Source organism: Saimiri boliviensis, chromosome 14, assembly GCF_048565385.1.
Source record: "Saimiri boliviensis isolate mSaiBol1 chromosome 14, mSaiBol1.pri, whole genome shotgun sequence".
Lineage (NCBI taxonomy): Eukaryota > Metazoa > Chordata > Mammalia > Primates > Cebidae > Saimiri > Saimiri boliviensis.
In genome coordinates, this window is record NC_133462.1 from 45,489,731 (window position 1) to 45,509,527 (window position 19,797).

At 55.3% G+C, this 19,797-nt stretch overlaps 1 protein-coding gene and 1 non-coding gene across 2 annotated transcripts; both read right to left on the reverse strand.

Annotated features, from left to right (window-relative positions):
- Positions 1–1,120: 1,120 nt before the first annotated feature.
- Positions 1,121–13,648, reverse strand: CNN2 (calponin 2). The gene is made up of 7 exons (XM_003944468.4): positions 13,515–13,648; positions 8,916–9,037; positions 7,349–7,415; positions 7,110–7,247; positions 3,338–3,454; positions 3,050–3,196; positions 1,121–2,550 (listed from the first exon to the last, which is right to left on the reverse strand). Exons 1-7 carry the CDS (start codon positions 13,575–13,577, stop codon positions 2,275–2,277), a joined length of 930 nt encoding a protein of 309 aa, XP_003944517.3. The 5' UTR covers positions 13,578–13,648; the 3' UTR covers positions 1,121–2,274.
- A 5,985-nt stretch (positions 13,649–19,633) lies between these two features.
- Positions 19,634–19,740, reverse strand: LOC120362944 (U6 spliceosomal RNA). The gene has a single exon (XR_005578726.1). It is a non-coding gene; the product is annotated as a U6 spliceosomal RNA (small nuclear RNA).
- Positions 19,741–19,797: the final 57 nt, after the last annotated feature.

The window sequence follows — 19,797 nt, forward strand, 5'->3', positions numbered from 1 at the left end:
GCTGCTACTGGCCAATCTGCCCGTCACTCACAGCAGAGCTCCGTTGGAGCAGCGCGAGCCGAGGGAGGAGGCGGGATCACAGAAGGGCCTCGCGGAGCCGGGTTTCTTAAAGGGACCGCGCGGCTTTTGCTGCATCACCGTGGGGTGGCGGGGTGCCCAGCTGGTCCCAGGTGGACCGGCCTCCGGGAACCGGGCCGCGCCGTCTTTGGAGAGCCAGGCTGCCTCCCCACGTTGCATAGCCGGCTGCAATACCGCAGCTCCGAATTGCAGAAGTTCCCCTGTCCCCGCTCTCCCCGGGGCTGGCCTGGCTCCCTCCAGACTAGTCCCGACCCTGGGACTCCGCTTGTCCGTCTGTGAAGTGGGGGTTCCATTAGGGTCGTCATTCTTTGATTCATTCCACGAACGCTCCTCGATTTCTGCAGTAGTACAAGGCGATGGCAGACGGGGGAGGGGCCCCCAACATACTTTTTTTTTTTTTTTAAGACTGGGTTTCACCATGTTGGTCAGGCTGGTCTTGAACTCCCGACCTCAGGTGATCCGCCCTCCTTGGCCTCCAAAGTGTTTGGATTACAGGCGTGAGCCACCGCGCCCGGCCGGCCCCCAACATTCTAACATTAGAGTCACTGGTCATAATGGTTACCCTGATTTTGAGGGACACCCGTTTCCCAATCTGGAGGCAGAGTTTATTTTGCAGGATGGAGGTGAAGCTGAAATGGGAGTGTGTCGGTCCACAGCTTTGAAGGCGCTGGGGAGAGAGAGAGGCGTGGGGAGGGCTCCCTCGGAGGAAGAAGATGGCATTGCCTCTGGGGCTTTGATGATAAATAGGAGTTTGCCAGCGGGAAGACGTCCAGGCTGAGGCCGCGAGGCATGCACTGTAGGGCAGGGTGCAGCCAGAGCGCATGGGGGTGCCTTGAGGCAACTGCTTCCTCTCCAACTGCCCAGGAAGCCCAGCCTCTCCCTCTACCCCGAGTCACACCCCTCAAATCATTCGTTCCACCCAGACTCACCTGTGGCTTTCAGCTTTTGCTACTCCTCCCAAGGGTAAGGTGGACCTTTGCCCCTTGATCCCCCATCCTGCCTTCTGTCCCCGCAGAAGCATCAAAGCCAAACACGCCCCCAAGGACCAACCCTCTCAGCCACCTTCTCTTTTTACAAACAGAGGTTTTATTGCGTTTGGTCCACAGCTGGGTTTCACATTATCTCATGGAGCAGGGCCCCCGGGTGAGGGTCCCTGTGCAGTACTGGGTGGGGTGTGTTGCCTGAGGAGATGGAGCAGTATAGCTGGTCAGGCCCAGAAGGGGAGGAGGAGGGCCGGGGCTCCTGAAAACCTACTGAAGGGCCGGGCACAGTGGCTCATGCCTGTAATCCTAGTATTTGGGGAGGCCGAGGTGGGGGGATCACCTGAGGCCAGGAGTTCGAGAGCAGCCTGGCCACCATGGTGAAAGCCTGTCTCTCTACCAAAAATACAAAAATTAGCCAGTGTGGTGGAGCACCTGCAGTCCCAGCTACTTGGGAGGCTGAGGCCAGGGAATCCCTTGAGCTCGGGAGGGGGAGGTGCAGTGGGCGAAGATTGCCCCACGGCACTCTAGCCTGGGTAACAGCCACAACGAAAAGAAACCCACTGGGGCTATGGGGAGGGCGGGGTAGCATGGAGACGGGGTCAGACTTGCCCCCAACAACTCAGAATTCCGCTGCCTTGTACAGGCCTCAATTTCCCCACCAGGCCCCGGGGCAGGTCTGAGGGCCCAAGGGAAATCCAGCCTCTTGGGAGCCTGAGATATTCAGCATCCTGGCCAGGCCCCCTTTCCAGGGGACTCACTGCCCGGCACCCACTCCCCATTCCTTGCGGGGGGAAAAAAATGTATTTTTCTTTTGTTACTACTTCCTGAAACTTTTGCGGGTACAGAAACCACAAACTGATCGGGTGACAAAATGAGACGAGGCAACCGGAAGTCTTCAGGGACCGGTTCCCTCCAAGCCCAGGCTTCTTCTCCCCAGCACAGCTCGGCCCAGAGCCTGGACATGCCAGCAGGGACCCTGACCCTACAGGCATCAGGATACGGCCTTGACCCCTTCCCCCGCCAGCCCAGTGGCTCAGTCCTGTGAAGGATTAAGGCTAGGGGGAGAAAGCCCTGCCGCCTGATCCCAGGAGCCACTCACAGACCCTCGGCTGATTGGCAGCACTGAACAGGTCAATAAAAAAAAGCTGAAAACACAGAGAACCCCAGAAACCCAGACGGGGAGACGGCGTGGGGAGAGAGCATGCTGGGAGCCTCAGTAGCCCGCGTCCTCCTGGTAGTAAGGGGGATATTCGGGGGCCTCCCGCGGGTCGGGGCGGTCGCCAGCGTCGGAGGGTGCCCCGTCGGCCACTGTGCCTTGCGGGCAGTACTTGGGGTCGTATATCTGCCGGCCCAGGCCGAAGACCTGGCCGCTCTGGTTGGCCCCCTGCGTGTAGCCCATCTGCAGGGACATGGAGGAGTTGTCGCACTTGTCGGTTCCCAGCTTGGTGTCGTAGATGTGCCGCCGCGTCCCGGGAGCCGTCATGCCCACCTGGAGAGCGGGGAGAGGTGGAGCACGTCACGGCGGAGAGAAGAGGGGACTTTGGCCGGGTGCCTGTGATCCCAGCACTTTGAGAGGCCAAGATGGGCGGATCACCTCAGGTCAGGAGTTCGAGACCAGCCTGGCCAACATGGTGAAACCCCATCTCTACTAGAAATACACAAATGAGCCAGGTGTGGTGGCACACGCCTGTACTCCCAGGTACCTGGAGGGCTGGGGTGGGAGGAGCCCTGGAGCCCAGAGGCAGAGGTGACAGTGAGCCACAATCGCACCACTGCACTCTAGGCAGGGCCACAGAGTGAGGTCCTTAAAAAATACATCAATAAAATAAATAAAAACTAGAACTGGGTGGACCTTTGAGCAATCCTTAAGGGTCAATAAGGCAGGGTGGGGTAGTGACTTCCCTGGGGGCCCACAGCCAGGTGGAAACAGTGGCAGACCGCAGGGCGTGGGGGCGCGGGAGGGGGTCTGGGGACGCGGGGACCCCCACCTGGCTGGCACACTTGTTGGTGCCCATCTGGAGGCTGATGGTCGAGTGGTCCATGGGGGGCAGGATGTGGTTCTTGGGGTCGTAGAGATGCCTCCTCGTGCCGTACGCGGTCATGCCCGACTGGCTGGCACATTTGTTGGTGCCCATCTGCAGGGAGGTTGGCGGGAGAGGTCACGCTGCGCCCCCCAGGCTTCCAGTCCCTCCCCAACTGGAAGGGCCGCAGGGTTCCACGCCGCTAATGCCTGATCCCTGGGGCTGGTCCCTGGGGCCGGGGGAGCCGTTGCCCACCTGCAGCCCAATGACACACTGGCCGGCCTTCATGGTGGCGTCATCGAAGTTCCGCTCCTGCTTCTCCGAGTACTTGACGCCGATGTCCACCCCGCTCTGCAGCCCCTTAGTCTTGGCCTGGGTGAGGGAAAGGGGCCGGGAATACCAGGAGAGGGCAATCAGCGCCCTGGGGGAGGCACAGAGGCCAGACCGCAGCCTGTCCCCTCGGCATGCTGCGCAGAGCCCCTGCGGGGACATCTCTCGGGTGTCTGGGGCTCCACTCCACACACCCATCACGGAGCTGTTTCTTTTTTTGTCTTTTTTTTTAAGACGGAGTTTCGCTCTTGTTACCCAGGCTGGAGTGCAATGGCGCGATCTCGGCTCACCGCAACCTCCGCCTCCTGGGTTCAGACAATTATCCTGCCTCAGCCTCCTGAGTAGCTGGGATTACAGGCACGCGCCACCATGCCCAGCTAATTTTTGTATTTTTAGTGGAGACGGAGTTTCACCATGTTGGCCAGGATGGTCTCGATCTCTTGACCTCATGATCTGCCCGCCTCGGCCTCCCAAAGTGCTGGGATTACAGGCGTGAGCTACCGTGCCCGGCCTAATTTTTTTAATTAAAAAATTTTTAATTAAATTTCTTTAATTAAAAAATGTTGTTTCAGTGCTGTGACTTGGATTTTTTTTTTTTTTTTTTTTTTGAGATTGAGTCTTGCTCTGTCACTCAGGCTGGAGTGCAATGGCGCAATCTCAGCTCACTGCAACCTCCACCTCCCGGGTTCAACCGATTCTCCTGCCTCAGCCTCCTGAGTAGCGGGGATTACAGGTGTCCACCACTATGCCCAGCTAATTTTTGTATTTTTAGTAGAGGTGGAGTTTCACCATCTTGGCCAGGCTGGTCTTGAACTCCTGACCTCAAGTCATCTGCCCGCCTTGGCCTCTGAAAGTGCTGGGATTACAGGCATGAGATACCGCCCGGACTCACAGGGCTGTTTCATCCCAGCTTTCCACAGCTCAGGCCAAGAATTCTGGAGGAGGGGATGTGCTTTTCACCTCCTCTCTCTCTCACCTTCCACCACCTCCTACCCAATCCCCGGGCACCCTGGCCAGCCCACTGCCACTGCCTCCCCCTGGGATGCCTGCAGGCAGCTCTGCCCTGACCTCCACTCCCAAAGTGAGGTTACAGGGAGCCACAGGGGGCTTCTGAAAACAACATTTGGAGCAGTTTTCCCAAGAAAAAAACCACCTCCCCCTTTGGGGGAAGTGGAAAGTTCCTTTTTAAAGTTCCCTTTCTTGTGAAAGAATTAGTGTGCTAATAACTTCGTGAAGCCCTGTCCTACGTAGCTGTTAGACACACCATGCTTACGGGCACGTAGTACATTCTACATCCTTGTGCCTCAACCAGGATATCTGTGCGGGACGTGCTCACAGGCCTGTCCCAGCTCGCCATGGCTCTTACCTGTTTAGAAAAGTTTTACGTTGTCAGCCAATCAGGTTTTAGTTTAGATGGTGAGGTCTGGCTCCAGCCAACGGAGTTCAGACACAGCAGTGAGGACGACCCCAGATGTGGAAGGGATACATTTGTCTGCTTTTCCTTTGTTCATTGGACTCTACTGGCACGATGGCTACGAGAGGGTCCCCTTCCCGCAGCCCAGGAAGTAAGAACTGCGTCGCTGAAAGATCCTTTGTCTCGGTGCTGATATTTCTTTGAGTCACCAAGCATCTGTTTCCAGCCCCCTTCCTCTAATACCCCAAGCCACTTCCAATTTCAAGACCTTGCTGTTCTTTCTACACAAGACACTGTTCCCACTCACACTGCCGGTCTTGGTTTGAGGGCCGCTAGATGTTGAAAATTGGTCTAATTCTTTTTTTTTTTTTTTTTGAGATGGAGTCTGGCTCTGTGACCCAGGCTAGAGTGCAGTGGCACGATCTCAGCTCACCGCAGCCTCCACCTCCCGGGTTTAAGCAATTCTCCTGCCTCAGCCTCCTCAGTAGCTGGGACTACAGGCGCCTGGTACTACACCCGGCTAATTTTTGTATTTTTAGTAGAGACGGGGTTTCACCATGTTGGCCAGGCTGGTCTCGATCTCTTGGCCTCAGGTGATCCACCCATCTCAGCTTCCCAAAGTGCTGGGATTACAGGCGTGAGCCTGGCGTGCTCTAATTCTTTCTTCCCCTTCAAGGCATTTCTCCCAATTTAGATCTTATTTATTATTTTTGTTATTATTTTTTGAGAGTCTTGCTCTGTTGCCCAGGCTGGAGGGCAGTGTTGCCATCACAGCTCCCCGTAACCTCCCACTCCTGCACTCAGACTCCCGAGTAGCTGGAATTACAGGTTCGCATCACCATGCCCAGCTAATTTTTTTTTTTTAAAAGATGGGGTTTCGGCCAGGCGCAGTGGCTCAAGCCTGTAATCCCAGCACTTTGGGAGGCCGAGGCGGGTGGATCACAAGGTCAAGAGATCGAGACCATCCTGGTCAACATGGTGAAACCCCGTCTCTACTAAAAATACAAAAAATTAGCTGGGCATGGTGGCGTGTGCCTGTAGTCCCAGCTACTCAGGAGGCTGAGGCAGGAGAATTGCCTGAACCCGGGAGGCGGAGGTTGTGGTGAGCCAAGATCGCGCCACTGCACTCCAGCCTGGGTAACAAGAGCCAAACTCCATCTTAAAAAAAAAAAAAAAAAAAAAAAAAAAGATGGGGTTTCACCATGATGGCCAGGCTGGTCTTGAACTCCTGACCTCAGGTGATCCACCCACCTCAGCCTCCCAAAGTGCTAGGATTACAGGCGTGAGCCACCGTGCCCGGCCGCTAATTTTTGCATTTTTAATAGAGATGGGGTTTTACCATGTTGGCCAGGCTGGTCTCGAACTCTTGGTGTCAAATGATCCTCCCACCTTGGCCTCCCAAAGTGCTAGGATTACAGGCGCGAGCCACCGCGCCCGGCCACAGGTTACATCTAACACAAAAGAAAATGCTGTGCTTACTTCTGCATGCCTCCCCCATCAGACTGAACTCCCTAAAGGGGTAGACCAAGCCTTTCCTGGTCACCAAGGAATCTGAGGTGCCCGGCACCTGGCAGGCACTCAGAAATATTTGCAAACAAGGTCGGCCATGGTGGGTCACGCCTATAATCCCAGCACTTAGGGAGGCTGAGGTGGGTGGATCGCCTGAGGACAGGAGTTCAAGACCAGCGTGGCCAGCATGGTAAAACCCGATCTCTACTAAAAACAAATATAAAATTATCCAGGTGTGGTGGCAGGTGCCTGCAGGCCCCACCAGTTGGGAGGCTTAGCGGGGGAAAATCACTTGAACCTGGGAGGTAGAAGTTGCAGTCAGCTGAGATTGCACCGGTGCACTCCAGCCTGGACAACAGAGAGAGATTCTGTCTCAAAAACAAACGGCCGGGCTCGGTGGTTCATGCTTGTAATCCCAGCACTTTGGGAGACTGAGGCAGGAGATCGAGACCACCCTGGCCAACACGGTGAAACCCCGTCTCTACTAAAAATACCAAAATTAGCTGTGCGTAGCGGCACACCCCAGTAATCCCAGCTACTCGGGAGGCTGAGGCAGGACAATCGCTTGAACCCGGGAGGAAGAGGTTGCAGTGAGCCGAGATCGCGCCACTGCACTCCAGCCTGACGACACAGTGAGACTCGTCTCAAAAACAAACAAAAAAAATAACAAAACAAGAAACAAACAAACAAAAATCTGCAAACGAGTGAATGCAGCAGCTACGTCCACCTCGCTGTATGACTCTGGGCCGGTGGCTGCCCCTCTCTGGGCCTCACCTTCCCTGCCAGGGCCAGAAGAGACATCTGCACCTGCGTCAGGTTCCCGCTCTCAAACAGGTCGTTGGCCTCGAACAGGTCCACGGGGTTCATGCCGTAGCTGACCATGGCCTTGATGAAGTTGGAAAGGTTTTCCAGCTGGGAGGAGGCAGGAGAGAGGCGGTGAGCGGGCCTCAGTTTCCCCACTTGTCAGGTGGGCCCCCCAGCCCCGTGCCTGCTCCATCCCGCCAGCCCCTCACCTGGTGCCAGTTCTGCATGGAGCGGTTGATCTTGGGGACTGAGCCTGGCTGCAGCTTGTTCATGAGTCTAGGGGGGACGGAAACCTTGGTGAGCAGCGAGGAACCCTGAAGGCCCGAAGGCTCATGTCCCGCGTTCTGATTTATTGATTTATTTATTTATTTTTAATTACATTTTAGGTTTTGGGGTGCATGTGAAGAACATGCAGGACTGTTGCACAGGTACACACGTGGCAGTGTGATTTGCTGCCTTCCTCCCCCTCACCTGTATCTGTCATTTCGCCCCATGCTCTCTCTTCCCACCTCCCCACCCCCCGTCCCTCCCCCATTTCCCCCCAACGGACCCCAGTGTGTGATGCTCCCCTCCCTGTGTCCATGTGTCCTCATTGTTCAACACCCGCCTGTGAGTGAGAACATGTGGTGTTTGATTTTCTGCTCTTGTGTCAGTTTGCTGAGAATGATGGTTTCCAGGTTCATCCATGTCCCTACAAAGGACACGAACTCATCGTTTTTGATGGCTGCGTAATATTCCGTGGTGTATATGTGCCACATTTTCCCTATCCAGTCTATCATCGATGGGCATTTAGGTTGGCTCCAGGTCTTTGCTATCGTAAACAGTGCTGCAGTGAACATTTGTGTGCATGTGTCCTTAGAGTAGAACAATTTATAATCCTCTGGATATATACCCAGTAATGGGATTGCTGGGTCAAATGGGATTTCTACATTCTTATTTATTCATTTTTGAGATGGAGTCTCGCTCTGTTGCTCAGGCTGGAGTGCAGTGGTGCAATCTCAACCTACTGCAACCTCTGCCTCTCAGGATCAAGCGATTCTCCTGCTTCAGCCTCCTGAGGAGCTGGGATTACAGGTATCTGACACCACCACGCCCGACTAATATTTTTGGTTTTTTATTTTTTTATTTTAAAGATGGGTTTCACCACAATGGCCAGGCTGGTCTTGAACTCCTGACCTCAGGTGATCCACCCACCTCGGCCTTCCAAAGTGCTAGGATTACAGGCGTGAGCCACTGCGCCTGGCTTTTTTTTTGGTATTTTTAGTAGAGACAGGATTTCACCATGTTGGCCAAGTTGGCCTTGAACTCCTGACATCAAGTGATCCACCCTGCCTAGGCCTCCCAAAGTGCCAGGATTACAGGCTTGAGTCACCAAGCCTAGCCAAAAAAAACTTTTTTTTTTTTTTTTTTGAGATGGAGTCTCATTCCCCCAGTGCAGCCTGGAGTGCAGTGGCACAATCTTGGGTCACTGCAACCTCCATCTTCGAGTTAAAGGGATTCTCCTATAGTCTCCCAAGTAGCTGGAATTACAAGGTGTGAGCCACTGTGCCTGGCTAATTTTTGTATTTTTAGTAGAGACAGGGTTTCGCCACGTTCGTCAGGCTGGGCTCAAACTCCTGACCTCAGGTGATCCCCTCACCTCAGCCTCTCAAAGTACCAGGATTATAAGCATGAGCCACTGTGCCTGGCCCCGCAAAAATTTCTTAAAAAAAAGAAAAAGTGAGAAAAACCAAGATTTGTTAGTGTGAGACAGCTCGTGTCCCTGTGTGCACTCACGTGCATAAGATGATCCCGTCCTTCAGGCCTTTCTGGAAGTCGGGGCCGATGGAGAGGCCGGTAAGTCCCTCGATCCAGCTTCGGAGCTCTGCCTCCTTCTGCGGGTCATACTTGGACAGGAGCTGGTGGAGCAAAGGGCATGAGACTGAGTTGGGGTGGGGGTACACCCTGCAGATGCCCCTCGGAAGCTCCAGACTGGGCGGGGCTGGGGACTCCAGAGCAACAGGAGACAGAGGGGCCTGGAGGTCCGCCTCACCACACCCACGAAGATGCTCCTCCGTTCCCATCATTAGGTGCGCCCCAGCCCCTGCAGGTGGGCACAGAGAAACCACAGCCCAGCAAGCCGACGACGGGCTCAGAACTCCCTGATAAACATCAGCTCTAATCCACAGCGATGCAGGACAAGCTGGCGGGATCTGCCCCCGCACCCTGCCTTCTCGCCTCTCCGCTGCTCCCACCTGACATTTACCACTGCAACCACCTGCAAGAGCACAACTTCTCAGCATTCAGAACATCTGGTGCGCAACCGCCACCTCTTTTACTATTTATTATTTTTTAAAGACGGGGTTTCACCTTGTTGGTCAGGCTGGTCTTGAACTCCTGACCTCAGGTGATCCGCCCACCTTGGCCTCCAAGGTGCTTGGATTACAAGCGTGAGCCACCACGCCCGGCCCTGCCACCTCTTTCATATTTTTTCTGAGGCAGAGTCTCTCGCTCTGTCGCCCAGGCTGAAATGCAGTGGCGCCATCTCGACTCACTGCAACCTCCGCCTCCGGGTTCAAGCGATTCTCCTGCCTCAGCGTCCTGAGTAACTGGGACTACAGGTACTCGACGCCACGCCCATCTAATTTTTGTATTTTTAGTAGAGACGGGGTTCCACCACATTGGCCAGGCTGGTCTCGAGCTCCTGAGCTCAGGTGATCCACCTGCCTCGGCCTCCCAAAGTGCTGGGATCACAGGAGTGAGCCACCGCGCCCAGCCAGTAACTTACTGAGGAGCTGCCCAAATCTTCCTCTTTCCCATGTGGCCTGGCTGCCCCCTGCCTCGGGGCCTTTGCACGTGCTGTCAGCGCCAGCCCTGAGGTGTGCACAGGTGGGTCCCTCCCTGCAGGCCAGCCACGAAAGGAAGGTCGCCTCCCTGGCAAGGATTTCCCTGACCACCCTGGCCGGGACAGCCTCCCGAGTGTCCCTGTCTTGCCGACCCTACTTTATTTATTTTTATTTATTTATTATTTATTTTTGGGTGATGGAGTCTTACTCTGTCACCCAGGCTGAAGTGCAGTGGCGCGACCTCAGCTGACTGCAACCTCCGCCTCTGGGTTCAAGTGACTCTCCTGCGTCAGCCTCCAGAGTAGCTGGAATCACAGGCATGCGCCAGCCCACCCGGGGAATTTTTGTAGTTTTAGTAGAGATGGGGTTTCACCACGTTGGTCAGGCTGGTCGAGAACTCCTGACCTCAAGTGATCTACCCGCCTCAGCCTCCCAATGTGCTGGGATTACAGGTGTGAGCCACCGATCTGGCCTGATTCTGCTTTTTAGCACCTCCGGAAGGAGCTGCTCTAGGGAGTGACAGTCTCTGCTCACACACCTGACTCCCGTCCTGCACCCGGCCACTCCAGCTTTCTTGGCCTCTGGTGCTCTGACACACTGCCGCGGGGAATGGGTTGTGTGCTCCTGGGCAGTGGGTGCACCCCGCTGGGGACCTTGAGCGTCAATATGCAGCCACCAGTGACGGCGGAGATGGCAAAGTGTATAGGGGACCAGAAGTGAGCGGGAGCGGGAGAGAAATGCTCCAGGGAAAATAAAGTAGGTTGGGTCGGGCGTGGTGGCTCAAGCCTGTCATCCCAGCACCGTGGGAGGCCGAGGCGCAGGATCACCTGAGGCCAGGGCTTTGAGACCCGCCTGGCGAACATGGTGAAACCCCGTGTCTACTAAAAATACAAAAAGTTAGCTGGGCGTGGTGGCGGGCACCTGTAATCCCAGCTGCTCAGGAGGCTGAGGCAGGAGAATCGCCTGAACCCAGGAGGGGGAGGAGGCAGTGGGCGGAGACCAGGCCAATTCACTCCAGCCTGGAACAGAATGAGAAAGAAAAGAAAAAAGAAAAGAAAAAGAAGGAAGGAAGGAAGGAAGTAGGGAGGGAAAAAGGAAGGAGAGAAATGCAGAGAGAGAGGAAGAGGAAAGAAGAAAGGAAAGAAAAATGAGAAAAGAGAAAGGAAGAAGGAAGGAAAGAGAAAGGGAGAAAGAAAGAGACGGAGAGAGGGAGGGAGGAACAGAAAGAAAGAAAATCAAATCCCACCCCTGGCTCTGCGCCCAGCTCCCCAGGTTCGGGTGGACAGTCCTCTCCCCTCAGCTTCGGCTTCCTCATCTCTGCCTGGAATCATTTGCGTTAGGGTCCCCCCGACCTGGGACCTGCCTGGAGACAGCTTGTGGCCCCGACGAGGCAAAGGCGGGAGGCTCCCCAGCTTGCAGCCCACCCAGCTTGGGTTCCCACGCTCGGGACAGCCCCGCCCCGCCGGCAGCTTTGATCCCGAGGAGTGAGAACGGGCAGCTGTCGGGTGCACAGCCCTGCCTTGCCCAGCTGCGCCTCGTCCCTGCCGGCTGGGGGGGTGGGCAGGGGTCCCTGGCAGAGGCTCCTGGCCCGGCCCCGCCCCCGCAGCCGTCGCCCTCCCCTGCTGCCCGGCCGCCGGCCTTCCAGCACATTCCTGTTGACCACAAACTGCCAGGAATGTGTGCTGCGTCCCTGGCTAAATCTGAACCAGCTGTTCCCAGCGGGTCCAGACCCCCAGCCGGAATGCGAGGCCGAGGACACGGTGGATCCCAGCAGCTTCTGTGCCGTCCAGCCGGGAGTAAACTGAGGCACGGGGCATTGGGGGAGGGAGACAGAGGTCTCTGGCTGTTTTTAGCAGCGGGTAAAGCAGACGGCTGCGGGCGGAAGCCAGGGGCAGCTGGTTTCTCACTGGGATACCACCCTTCCTTGACCCTGGCAAGCTGGCCCATGCCTCACCCACCCTCCAGACAGGCAGACTGAGGGTTTCTCGGGGAGTCTGCTGGGCCACCCTGCCAGCCTCTGCCCTCACCCCCGCCAGGGCAGGTACCAACCTGCCACCTCTCCACCCCGACTGCGGAAGCCGCCCCACCCTGCTGTGCCCTCTCCCACTTCCTCAGGCCCAGCAGGCACTGGGTTCCCATCCTGGTCCTGCCCCTTGCGGGCTGTGTGGCCCTGGGCAGCTGGAACGACGTCTCTTGGGTCCCCGTGGACACCGGCTGTGTGGCGGGTGCGGCAAGGTGCCCACCCTACTGCACGGGGGGCTCTGAGAATACAGGGTGCAGATGTCCCCTAGAAGGGGGAGTCACTGGCCAAGCCTCAGTCTCCCTTTTTGGCCAAGAGCTTGTGTGAAGGCTTGGAGCTCACGGCGGGAAGCACCTCCAGCCTGCCGGTTCTCAGGTGGCTGTCGCAGCTGGCACGGCCTGTGCCCTCGGAGTGCAGAGGCAGGTTCCCCTGCAGAAGCCAGCTGTGAGGACACCTTCCAGGTGCCCGGTGGGTGTCGGGGGAGGGGGTGGGTGGGGACGACACCTCCCCTCCAGCTGGAAGGTCCTGGAGTGTCAGGTCCCGCTCCCCTCCCTGGGACTGGGATCACAGCCCCTGCCCCCCGCTTTCCGTAGGAATCCTGTCCAGTACCCTGCTGTGTGACCCCGCAGAAGTGTCTGCCCCTCTCTGAGCCAGAACCACAAGAGCGCGTTCTTAAAAAGTGTCTCCCGCTAACCCTAGCTTTTTTTTTTTTTCTTTCTTTTTTTTAAATTATAGAGACGGGGTTTCGCCATATTGCCCAGACTGGTCTCGAACTCCTTGGGCTCAGGCCATCCACCCAGCTCCGCCTCCCAAAGTGCTGGGATTACAGGCGTGAACCACCGCGACGGGCCAGGCCCCAAATCTTGTTTCCAGGCTGCAAAACCCCACATATTTTAGAGGCACCTTCAGAGAACCCCTTCGTTGTCCCTATCCGTTTGTCAGACGGGGACAAAGAACTTCGCGCAGGACACCCTCAAGGTGTCCGAGAAGTCAGGAAATTCCTGTGGGGGGGCGGGGGGGTGCAACACTTCTCAAAAACCACTCAGCCCCGCCCCTTCCCCTCACAAAGCTAAGAGGCCCCAAAAGCAGAAGTGTGGCCAGGAGATGACGAACTTGCTGGGGTCCCCCTAGACCCCTAGAGCGTTTTCGGACCTTGAACGAACCTTCTCGAAGGATGAGAGGGGCCGGGGGCTTCCATGTGGGGGTCCGGGGGCTTCCACGTGGGGGTCCGGGGGCCATGGCTAGGGGAGGAGGCCAGACCCAAGCACCCCGAGATGCTGGGGAGATGAGTGGGTCGCTCTTCTCCCACATCTCAGACCTCGCTGCTCCCCCAGATTCGCTGGAGCTTCAGGGGGCGCCCGCAGACCCGACCCCGACACACACACACCCTCCCCCGCAGGCGTCAGGGAGAACGAGGGCCACTCCGCCCCGGGTCTCCGAGGTCCCTGCCCGCGCGGTGTTAGGGGTCCCCGGGGCTGGGGGGTCCTGCTTGGGTCCGAGCGCTCGACTGGGGGCGCGCCCCGCACTCACCCGGTTCTTGACCTCCGCCGACAGCCCGTACGACGGGCCCTTGTTGAACTGCGTGGAGCTCATGGCTAGCGCGCGCGCGGCGGGACGGGGCCGGACGGGACGGGACGGGACCGCGGGGCGCGGGTGGGACGTTCTGGGCCCCGCGCGCCCCGCCCCCGCCGCTGATTGGCTCGGGGCGCGTGGGTGGGACGTTCTTGGCCCCGCCCCCACCTCTGATTGGTACGTAGCCCGCGGGTGGGACGTTCTGGGCCCCGCGCGCCCCGCTCCCGCCGCTGATTGGCCCAGGGCGCGCGGGTGGGACGTTCTGGGCCCCGCGCGCCCCGCCCCCGTCGGTGATTGGCCCGGTGCGCAAATGTCCTTATAAGGTCTGGAGGCGCCGAATTCCTGCGGCCGCGGACTTCCGGAGCCCCCTCGGTTCGCCCCGAACCACCGCCCGGCCCGGGCAGCCCCGTTCCCGGAGACCGGCGGTGGGGGGGGGCTCGCCCCCTTTGAATCAAAGGGAAACTGAGGCAGGGAGGGGCGGAGGCTCTGGACCGCCTGGACGTGGCGCTCCTGCCGGCTCCCTGCTCAGACCCTTCTCTGCCTCAGTCTCCTCTTCTGCCAGACGGGGGAAGGAAGGAGGCCTGGCTGGGACCTGAATCCCTTTGGGGCAGGAAGGAGGGCCCCTCTCTGCCACTTAGAGGCGTCTCACCCCCTCCCAGGGAACTCTAATAGCTGGGAGGTGGCGTAGAACCAGGGCAGGTTCCTGAGAGAAGGGGCCATTGGAGCAGGGGCTTTGATGGATGAGTAGGAGTTTGTCAGTCCAAAAGAGAATAGGATTCTTACAGGGTGAGGTAGCTTGCACCTGGAATTCTAGCTACCTGGGAGGCTAAGGCGGCAGGAGGAGGGTCAGCTTGAGCCCAGGAGGTCGAAGCTGCAGTGTGTTGTCATTACAACACAGCACTCCAGCTTGGGCAACAGAGTAAGACCCTGTCTGAAAAACAAACAAAAAAAAACAAACAAAAAAAGGCGGGCAGCTCATGCTTGAAATGGCTGAGGAGGGCAGATCGCTTGAGGTCAGGAGTTCCAGCACGGAGAAACCCCCCCATCTCTACTGAAACTACAAAATTAGCCAGGCGTGGTGGCGCACGCCTGTAGTCCCAGCTACTTGAGAGGCTGATGCAGGAGAATCACTTGAACCCAGGAGGCGGAGGTTTTAGTGAGCCGAGTCAGACCATTGCCCTCCAGCCTGGGTGACATGATGAAACTCCGTATCAAAAAAAAAAAAAAAAAAAAAAAAAAAAATGGGTGCTGTAGCTCAAGCCTGTAATCCCAGCACTTTGGGAGGCCGAGGCAGGTGGATCACCTGAGGTCAAGACTTCGAGACCATCCTGGCCAACATGGTGAAACCCCGTCTCTACTAAAAATACAAAAATTAGCCGGGCGTGGTGGTAGGCGCCTGTAGTCCCAACTACTCGGGAGGTTGAGGCTGGAGAGTCGCTTGAACTTGGGAGGCAGAGGTTGCAGTGAGCCATGATTGAGCCACTGCACTCCAGCCTGGGCAACAAAGAGCAAAACTCCGTCAAAAAAAAAAGAAAAAAGAAAAGTTATGTTTCCTATTTGTGTCTGTAGGCCAAATCTAGCTGCAGCCTCTTTTTCTATGACCTGTGAGCTAAGAAAGGCTCTTACTTTTTTTTAAGACGGAGTTTCAGCCGGGCGCGGTGGCTCAAGCCTGTAATCCCAGCACTTTGGGAGGCTGAGGCGGGTGGATCACGAGGTCGAGAGATCGAGACCATCCTGGTCAACATGGTGAAACCCCGTCTCTACTAAAGATACAAAAAATTAGCTGGGCATGGTGGCACGTGCCTGTAATCCCAGCTACTCAGGAGGCTGAGGCAGGAGAATTGCTTGAACCCAGGAGGCGGAGGTTGCGGTGAGCCGAGATCGCGCCATTGCACTCCAGCCTGGGTAACAAGAGCGAAACTCCGTCTCAAAAAAAAAAAAAAAAAAAAAAAAAAAGATGAAAATGATTCTATCAAATGTGGAAATTGCATAACATTCAAATTCCAGTGTCTGTAGACAAAGCTTTATTGGCACACAGCTGTGCCAGTCCATTTATGTATCATTTATGGCTGCATTTTCTCTACAACAGCAGAGTGTAGCAGTTACACTACTCAACAAAGCTGAAGATACTGACTGTTGGCTTTTTTGCTTTTTATTTATTTTTATTTATTTATTGTTTATTTTATTTTATTTTATTTTTGAGACGGAGTTTTGCTCTTGTTACCCAGGCTGGAGTGCAATGGCACGATCTCAGCTCACCGCAACCTCCGCCTCCTGGGCTCAGTCAATTCTCCTGCCTCAGCCTCCTAAGTAGCTGGGATTACAGGCACGCGCCACCACGCCCAGCTAGTTTTTTGTATTTTTAGTAGAGACGGGGTTTCGCCATGTTGACCAGGATGGTCTCGATCTCTCGACCTCGTGATCCACCCGCCTCGGCCTCCCAAAGTGCTGGGATTACAGGCTTGAGCCACTGCGCCTGGCCTATTTATTTATTTTTAGATGGGTTTTAGCTCTTGTTGCCCAGTCTGTAGTTCAGTGGTGTTATTTCGGCTCACTGCAACCTCTGCCTGTCAGGTTCAAGCAATTCTCCTGTCTCAGCCTCCTGAGTAGCTGGGATTACAGGCGCCTGCCACCACACCCAGCTAATTTTTGTATTTTTAGTAGAGACAGAGTTTTGTCATATTGGTCAGGCTGGTCTTGAACCCCCGACCTCAGCTGATCCACCTGCCTTGGCCTCCCAAAGTGTTTGGGCCTTTTTCTTTTTTCCTTTTGAGATGGAGTTTCACTCTGTCACCAGGCTGGAGTGCAGTGGCACGATTTTGGCTCACTGCAACCTCCGCCTCACAGGTTCAAGCGACTCTCCTGCCTCAACCTCCTGAGTAGCTGGGACAACAGGCATGTGCCACCATGTCCGGCTAATTTTTGTATTTTTAGTGGAGACGGGTTTCACCATGTTGGCCAAGCTGGTCTCGATCTCTTGACCTTGTGATCCGCTCGCCTCAGCCTCCCAAGTGCTGGGACTACAGGCGTGAGCCACAGCACCTGGCCAGGCCTTTTTGTTTTTTAGAGACAGGGTCTCGCTCAGTCACCCAAACTGAAGTATAGTGATACAATCATTGTTCACTGCAGCCTCCAATTCCAGGGCTCAAGCAATCCTCCCACCTCAGCCTCCTAAGTAGCTGGAACTACAGGCACACACTACCATGCTCAGCTGATTTTTTAAAACATTTTTTTGCCAGGCGAGGTGGCTCACGACTGTAATCCCAGGACGTTGGGACGCTGAGGTGGGTGGATCACCTAAGGTTGGGAGTTCAAGGCCAGCATGGCCAACATGGAAAAACCCTGTCTCTACTAAAAATACAAAAAAAATTAGCAAGGCGTGGTGGTGTGCATCTGTAATCCCAGCTACTTGGGAGGCTGAGGCAGGAGAATTGCTTACACCCAGGAGGCGGAGGTTGCGGTGAGCCCAGGTAGCGCCATTGCACTCCAGTCTGGGTGACAGAGTGAGATTCCGTTTCAAAACAAAAAAAACATTTTTTATTTGGCATGCTTGGTCCTTGTTCATTCCTGGGTGTAGGCTGAACTAACTTTGGGAGAAACTCAGTTTATAGTTGGTAATTTTTTTTTTTTTTTTTTTGAGATGCAGTTTTGCTCTTGTTGCCCAGGCTGGAGTGCAGTGTTGAGATCTCGGCTCACTGCAACCTCCGACTCCTGGGTTTAAGCAATTCTCCTACCTCAGCCTCCATAGTAGTTGGGATTACAGGCATGAGCCACCATGTCTGGCTAATTTTCGTATTTTTAGTAGAGATGGGGTTTCTCCATGTCAGTCAGGCTGGTCTCGAACTCCCGACCTCTGGTGATCCACACCACTCAGCCTCCCAAAGTGCTGGGATTATAGGCATGAGCCACAGTGCCCGGCTTATAATTGGTAATTTAAAACAAAGATGGGTTGGGCTAGGTGGCTCATGCCTGTAATATCAGCACTAGGGGAGGCTGAGGTGGGTGAATCACTTGAGGTCAAGACTTCAAAACCAACCTGGCCAACATGTTGAAAATCCATCTCTACTAAAAATACAAAAAAAAAAACAAAAAAAAAAATTGCCCTGCGTAGTGGTTTGCACCTGTAGTCCCAGCTACTTGGGAGGCTGAGGCAGGAGAATCGCTTGAACCGGGGAAGGGGAGGTTGCAGTGAGCCCAGATGGCAACACTGCAATCCAGCCTGGGGGAATAGAGCGAGATTCTGTCCCCTCTCCCGCCACCCCTGCCACCCCCCACACACACGCAAAAGATGTTAACAGGCCGGGCGTGGTGGCTCAAGCCTGTAATCCCAGAACTTTGGGAGGCTGAGGCAGTTGGATCACGAGGTCAATAGATCGAGACCATCCTGGTCAACATGGTGAAACCCCGTCTCTATTAAAAATACGAAAAATCGGCCGGGCGCGGTGGCTCAAGCCTGTAATCCCAGCACTTTGGGAGGCCGAGGCGGGTGGATCACGAGGTCGAAAGATCGAGACCATCCTGGTCAACATGGTGAAACCCCGTCTCTACTAAAAATACAATAAAACTAGCTGGGCATGGTGGCGCGTGCCTGTAATCCCAGATACTTAGGAGGCTGAGGCAGGAGAATTGCCTGAGACCAGGAGGCGGAGGTTGCGGTGAGCCGAGATCGTGCCATTGCACTCCAGCCTGGGTAACAAGAGCGAAACTCCGTCTCAAAAAAAAAAAAAAAAAAAAAAAAAAAAACGAAAAATCAGCTGGGCATGGTGGTGCGTGCCTATAATCCCAGCACTCGGGAGGCTGAGGCAGGAGAATCGGTTGAACCCGGGAGGTGGAGGTTGCAGTGAGCCGAGATTGCGCCATTGCACTCCAGCCTGAGTGACAGAGCAAGACTCAAATCTCAAAAAAAAGAAAAAAAAAAAAAAAATCCAAGTCACAGCACTGAAACAACATTTTTTAATTAAGGAAATTTAATTAAAAAATTTTTAATTAAAAAAATTAGGCCGGGCGCGGTAGCTCACGCCTGTAACTCCAGCACTTTGGGAGGCCGAGGCGGGCAGATCATGAGGTCAAGAGATCGAGACCATCCTGGCCAACATGGTGAAACTCCGTCTCCACTAAAAATACAAAAATTAGCTGGGCATGGTGGCGCGTGCCTGTAATCCCAGCTACTCAGGAGGCTGAGGCAGGATAATTGTCTGAACCCAGGAGGCGGAGGTTGCGGTGAGCCGAGATCGCGCCATTGCACTCCAGCCTGGGTAACAAGAGCGAAACTCCGTCTCAAAAAACAAACAAAAAAAAGATGTTAACAGCCCTTTCCCAATGCAGACCTCCTTCTTGTGATTTTTCCCGCCTCGGCCTCCAAAAGTATTAGGATTACAGGCGTGAGCCACTGGGCTCAGCCCTGATTTTTGTTTTTGTTTTTTTTTGTTTTTGTAGAGACAGGGTTTTTTTGTACAGCCATGTTGCCTGTGGTCTGAACTCTTGGGCTCAAGCAATCTGCCTGCCTCAGCCTCCCAAAGTGCTGAGATTACAGGCTTGAGCCACTGCGCCCCGCCCATCTTTGTCTTAAATTATCAACCATAAACCGAGTTTCTCCCAGTGGGTTCAGCCTACGCCCAGGAATGAACAGGGACATCTTGGAGGTTATAAGGAAGACGGAGTGGATTAAGCTAGATCCCTTCCACTGTCTCAGTCATGATTTCACAAAGGTGGCTTCAAAACCATAACGTTCTCTTGTGTATGCAGCAGGCGCTCGATATGTGCTCCTAAAGGACATTTACTCACTTACTGTAGCGCAAGGGCCACGGGGCAGGTGGCAGGGCGCCACAACCAGGTGGGGACGGCCAGAGTGTTCGCCGATCGCCAGCCTCAGTGGTGCAACGGGAAACGTACAAGGGAGGGCGGTGACGTCACCGGACCACTGACGTCATTGCAGGATTGCGGAAGGAAGGGCCCGGTGACGTCATTGCAGGATCGCGGAACGGAAGCCAGGCGAGATGACGGGCGGCGGACCTGTGACGTCACTGCAGGATCGCGGAACGGAAGCCAAGCGAGAAGACGGGCGGCGGACTGCAACAAAAAATATGGAACGCTTCACGAATTTGCGTGTCATCCTTGCGCAGGGGCCATGCTAATCTTCTCTGTATCGTTCCAATTTTAGTATATGTGCTGCCGAAGCGAGCACGACTTCTAGGTCCCAGACGGAAGTATTTAAAGCCCTCCAATTGTATCACTTTTCAGT

Bases quoted from the DNA above. Each gene is read 5' to 3' on its own strand.
- CNN2 (XM_003944468.4), bottom strand. From the start codon at position 13,577: ATGAGCTCCACGCAGTTCAACAAGGGCCCGTCGTACGGGCTGTCGGCG. The intron at 7,416-8,915 runs GTGAGTGCACAC...CGTCCCCCCTAG, and splicing joins GACGGGATCATCTTATGCAC to ACTCATGAACAAGCTGCAGC. The intron at 2,551-3,049 runs GTGGGGGTCCCC...CCCGCTCTCCAG, and splicing joins CCAACAAGTGTGCCAGCCAG to GTGGGCATGACGGCTCCCGG.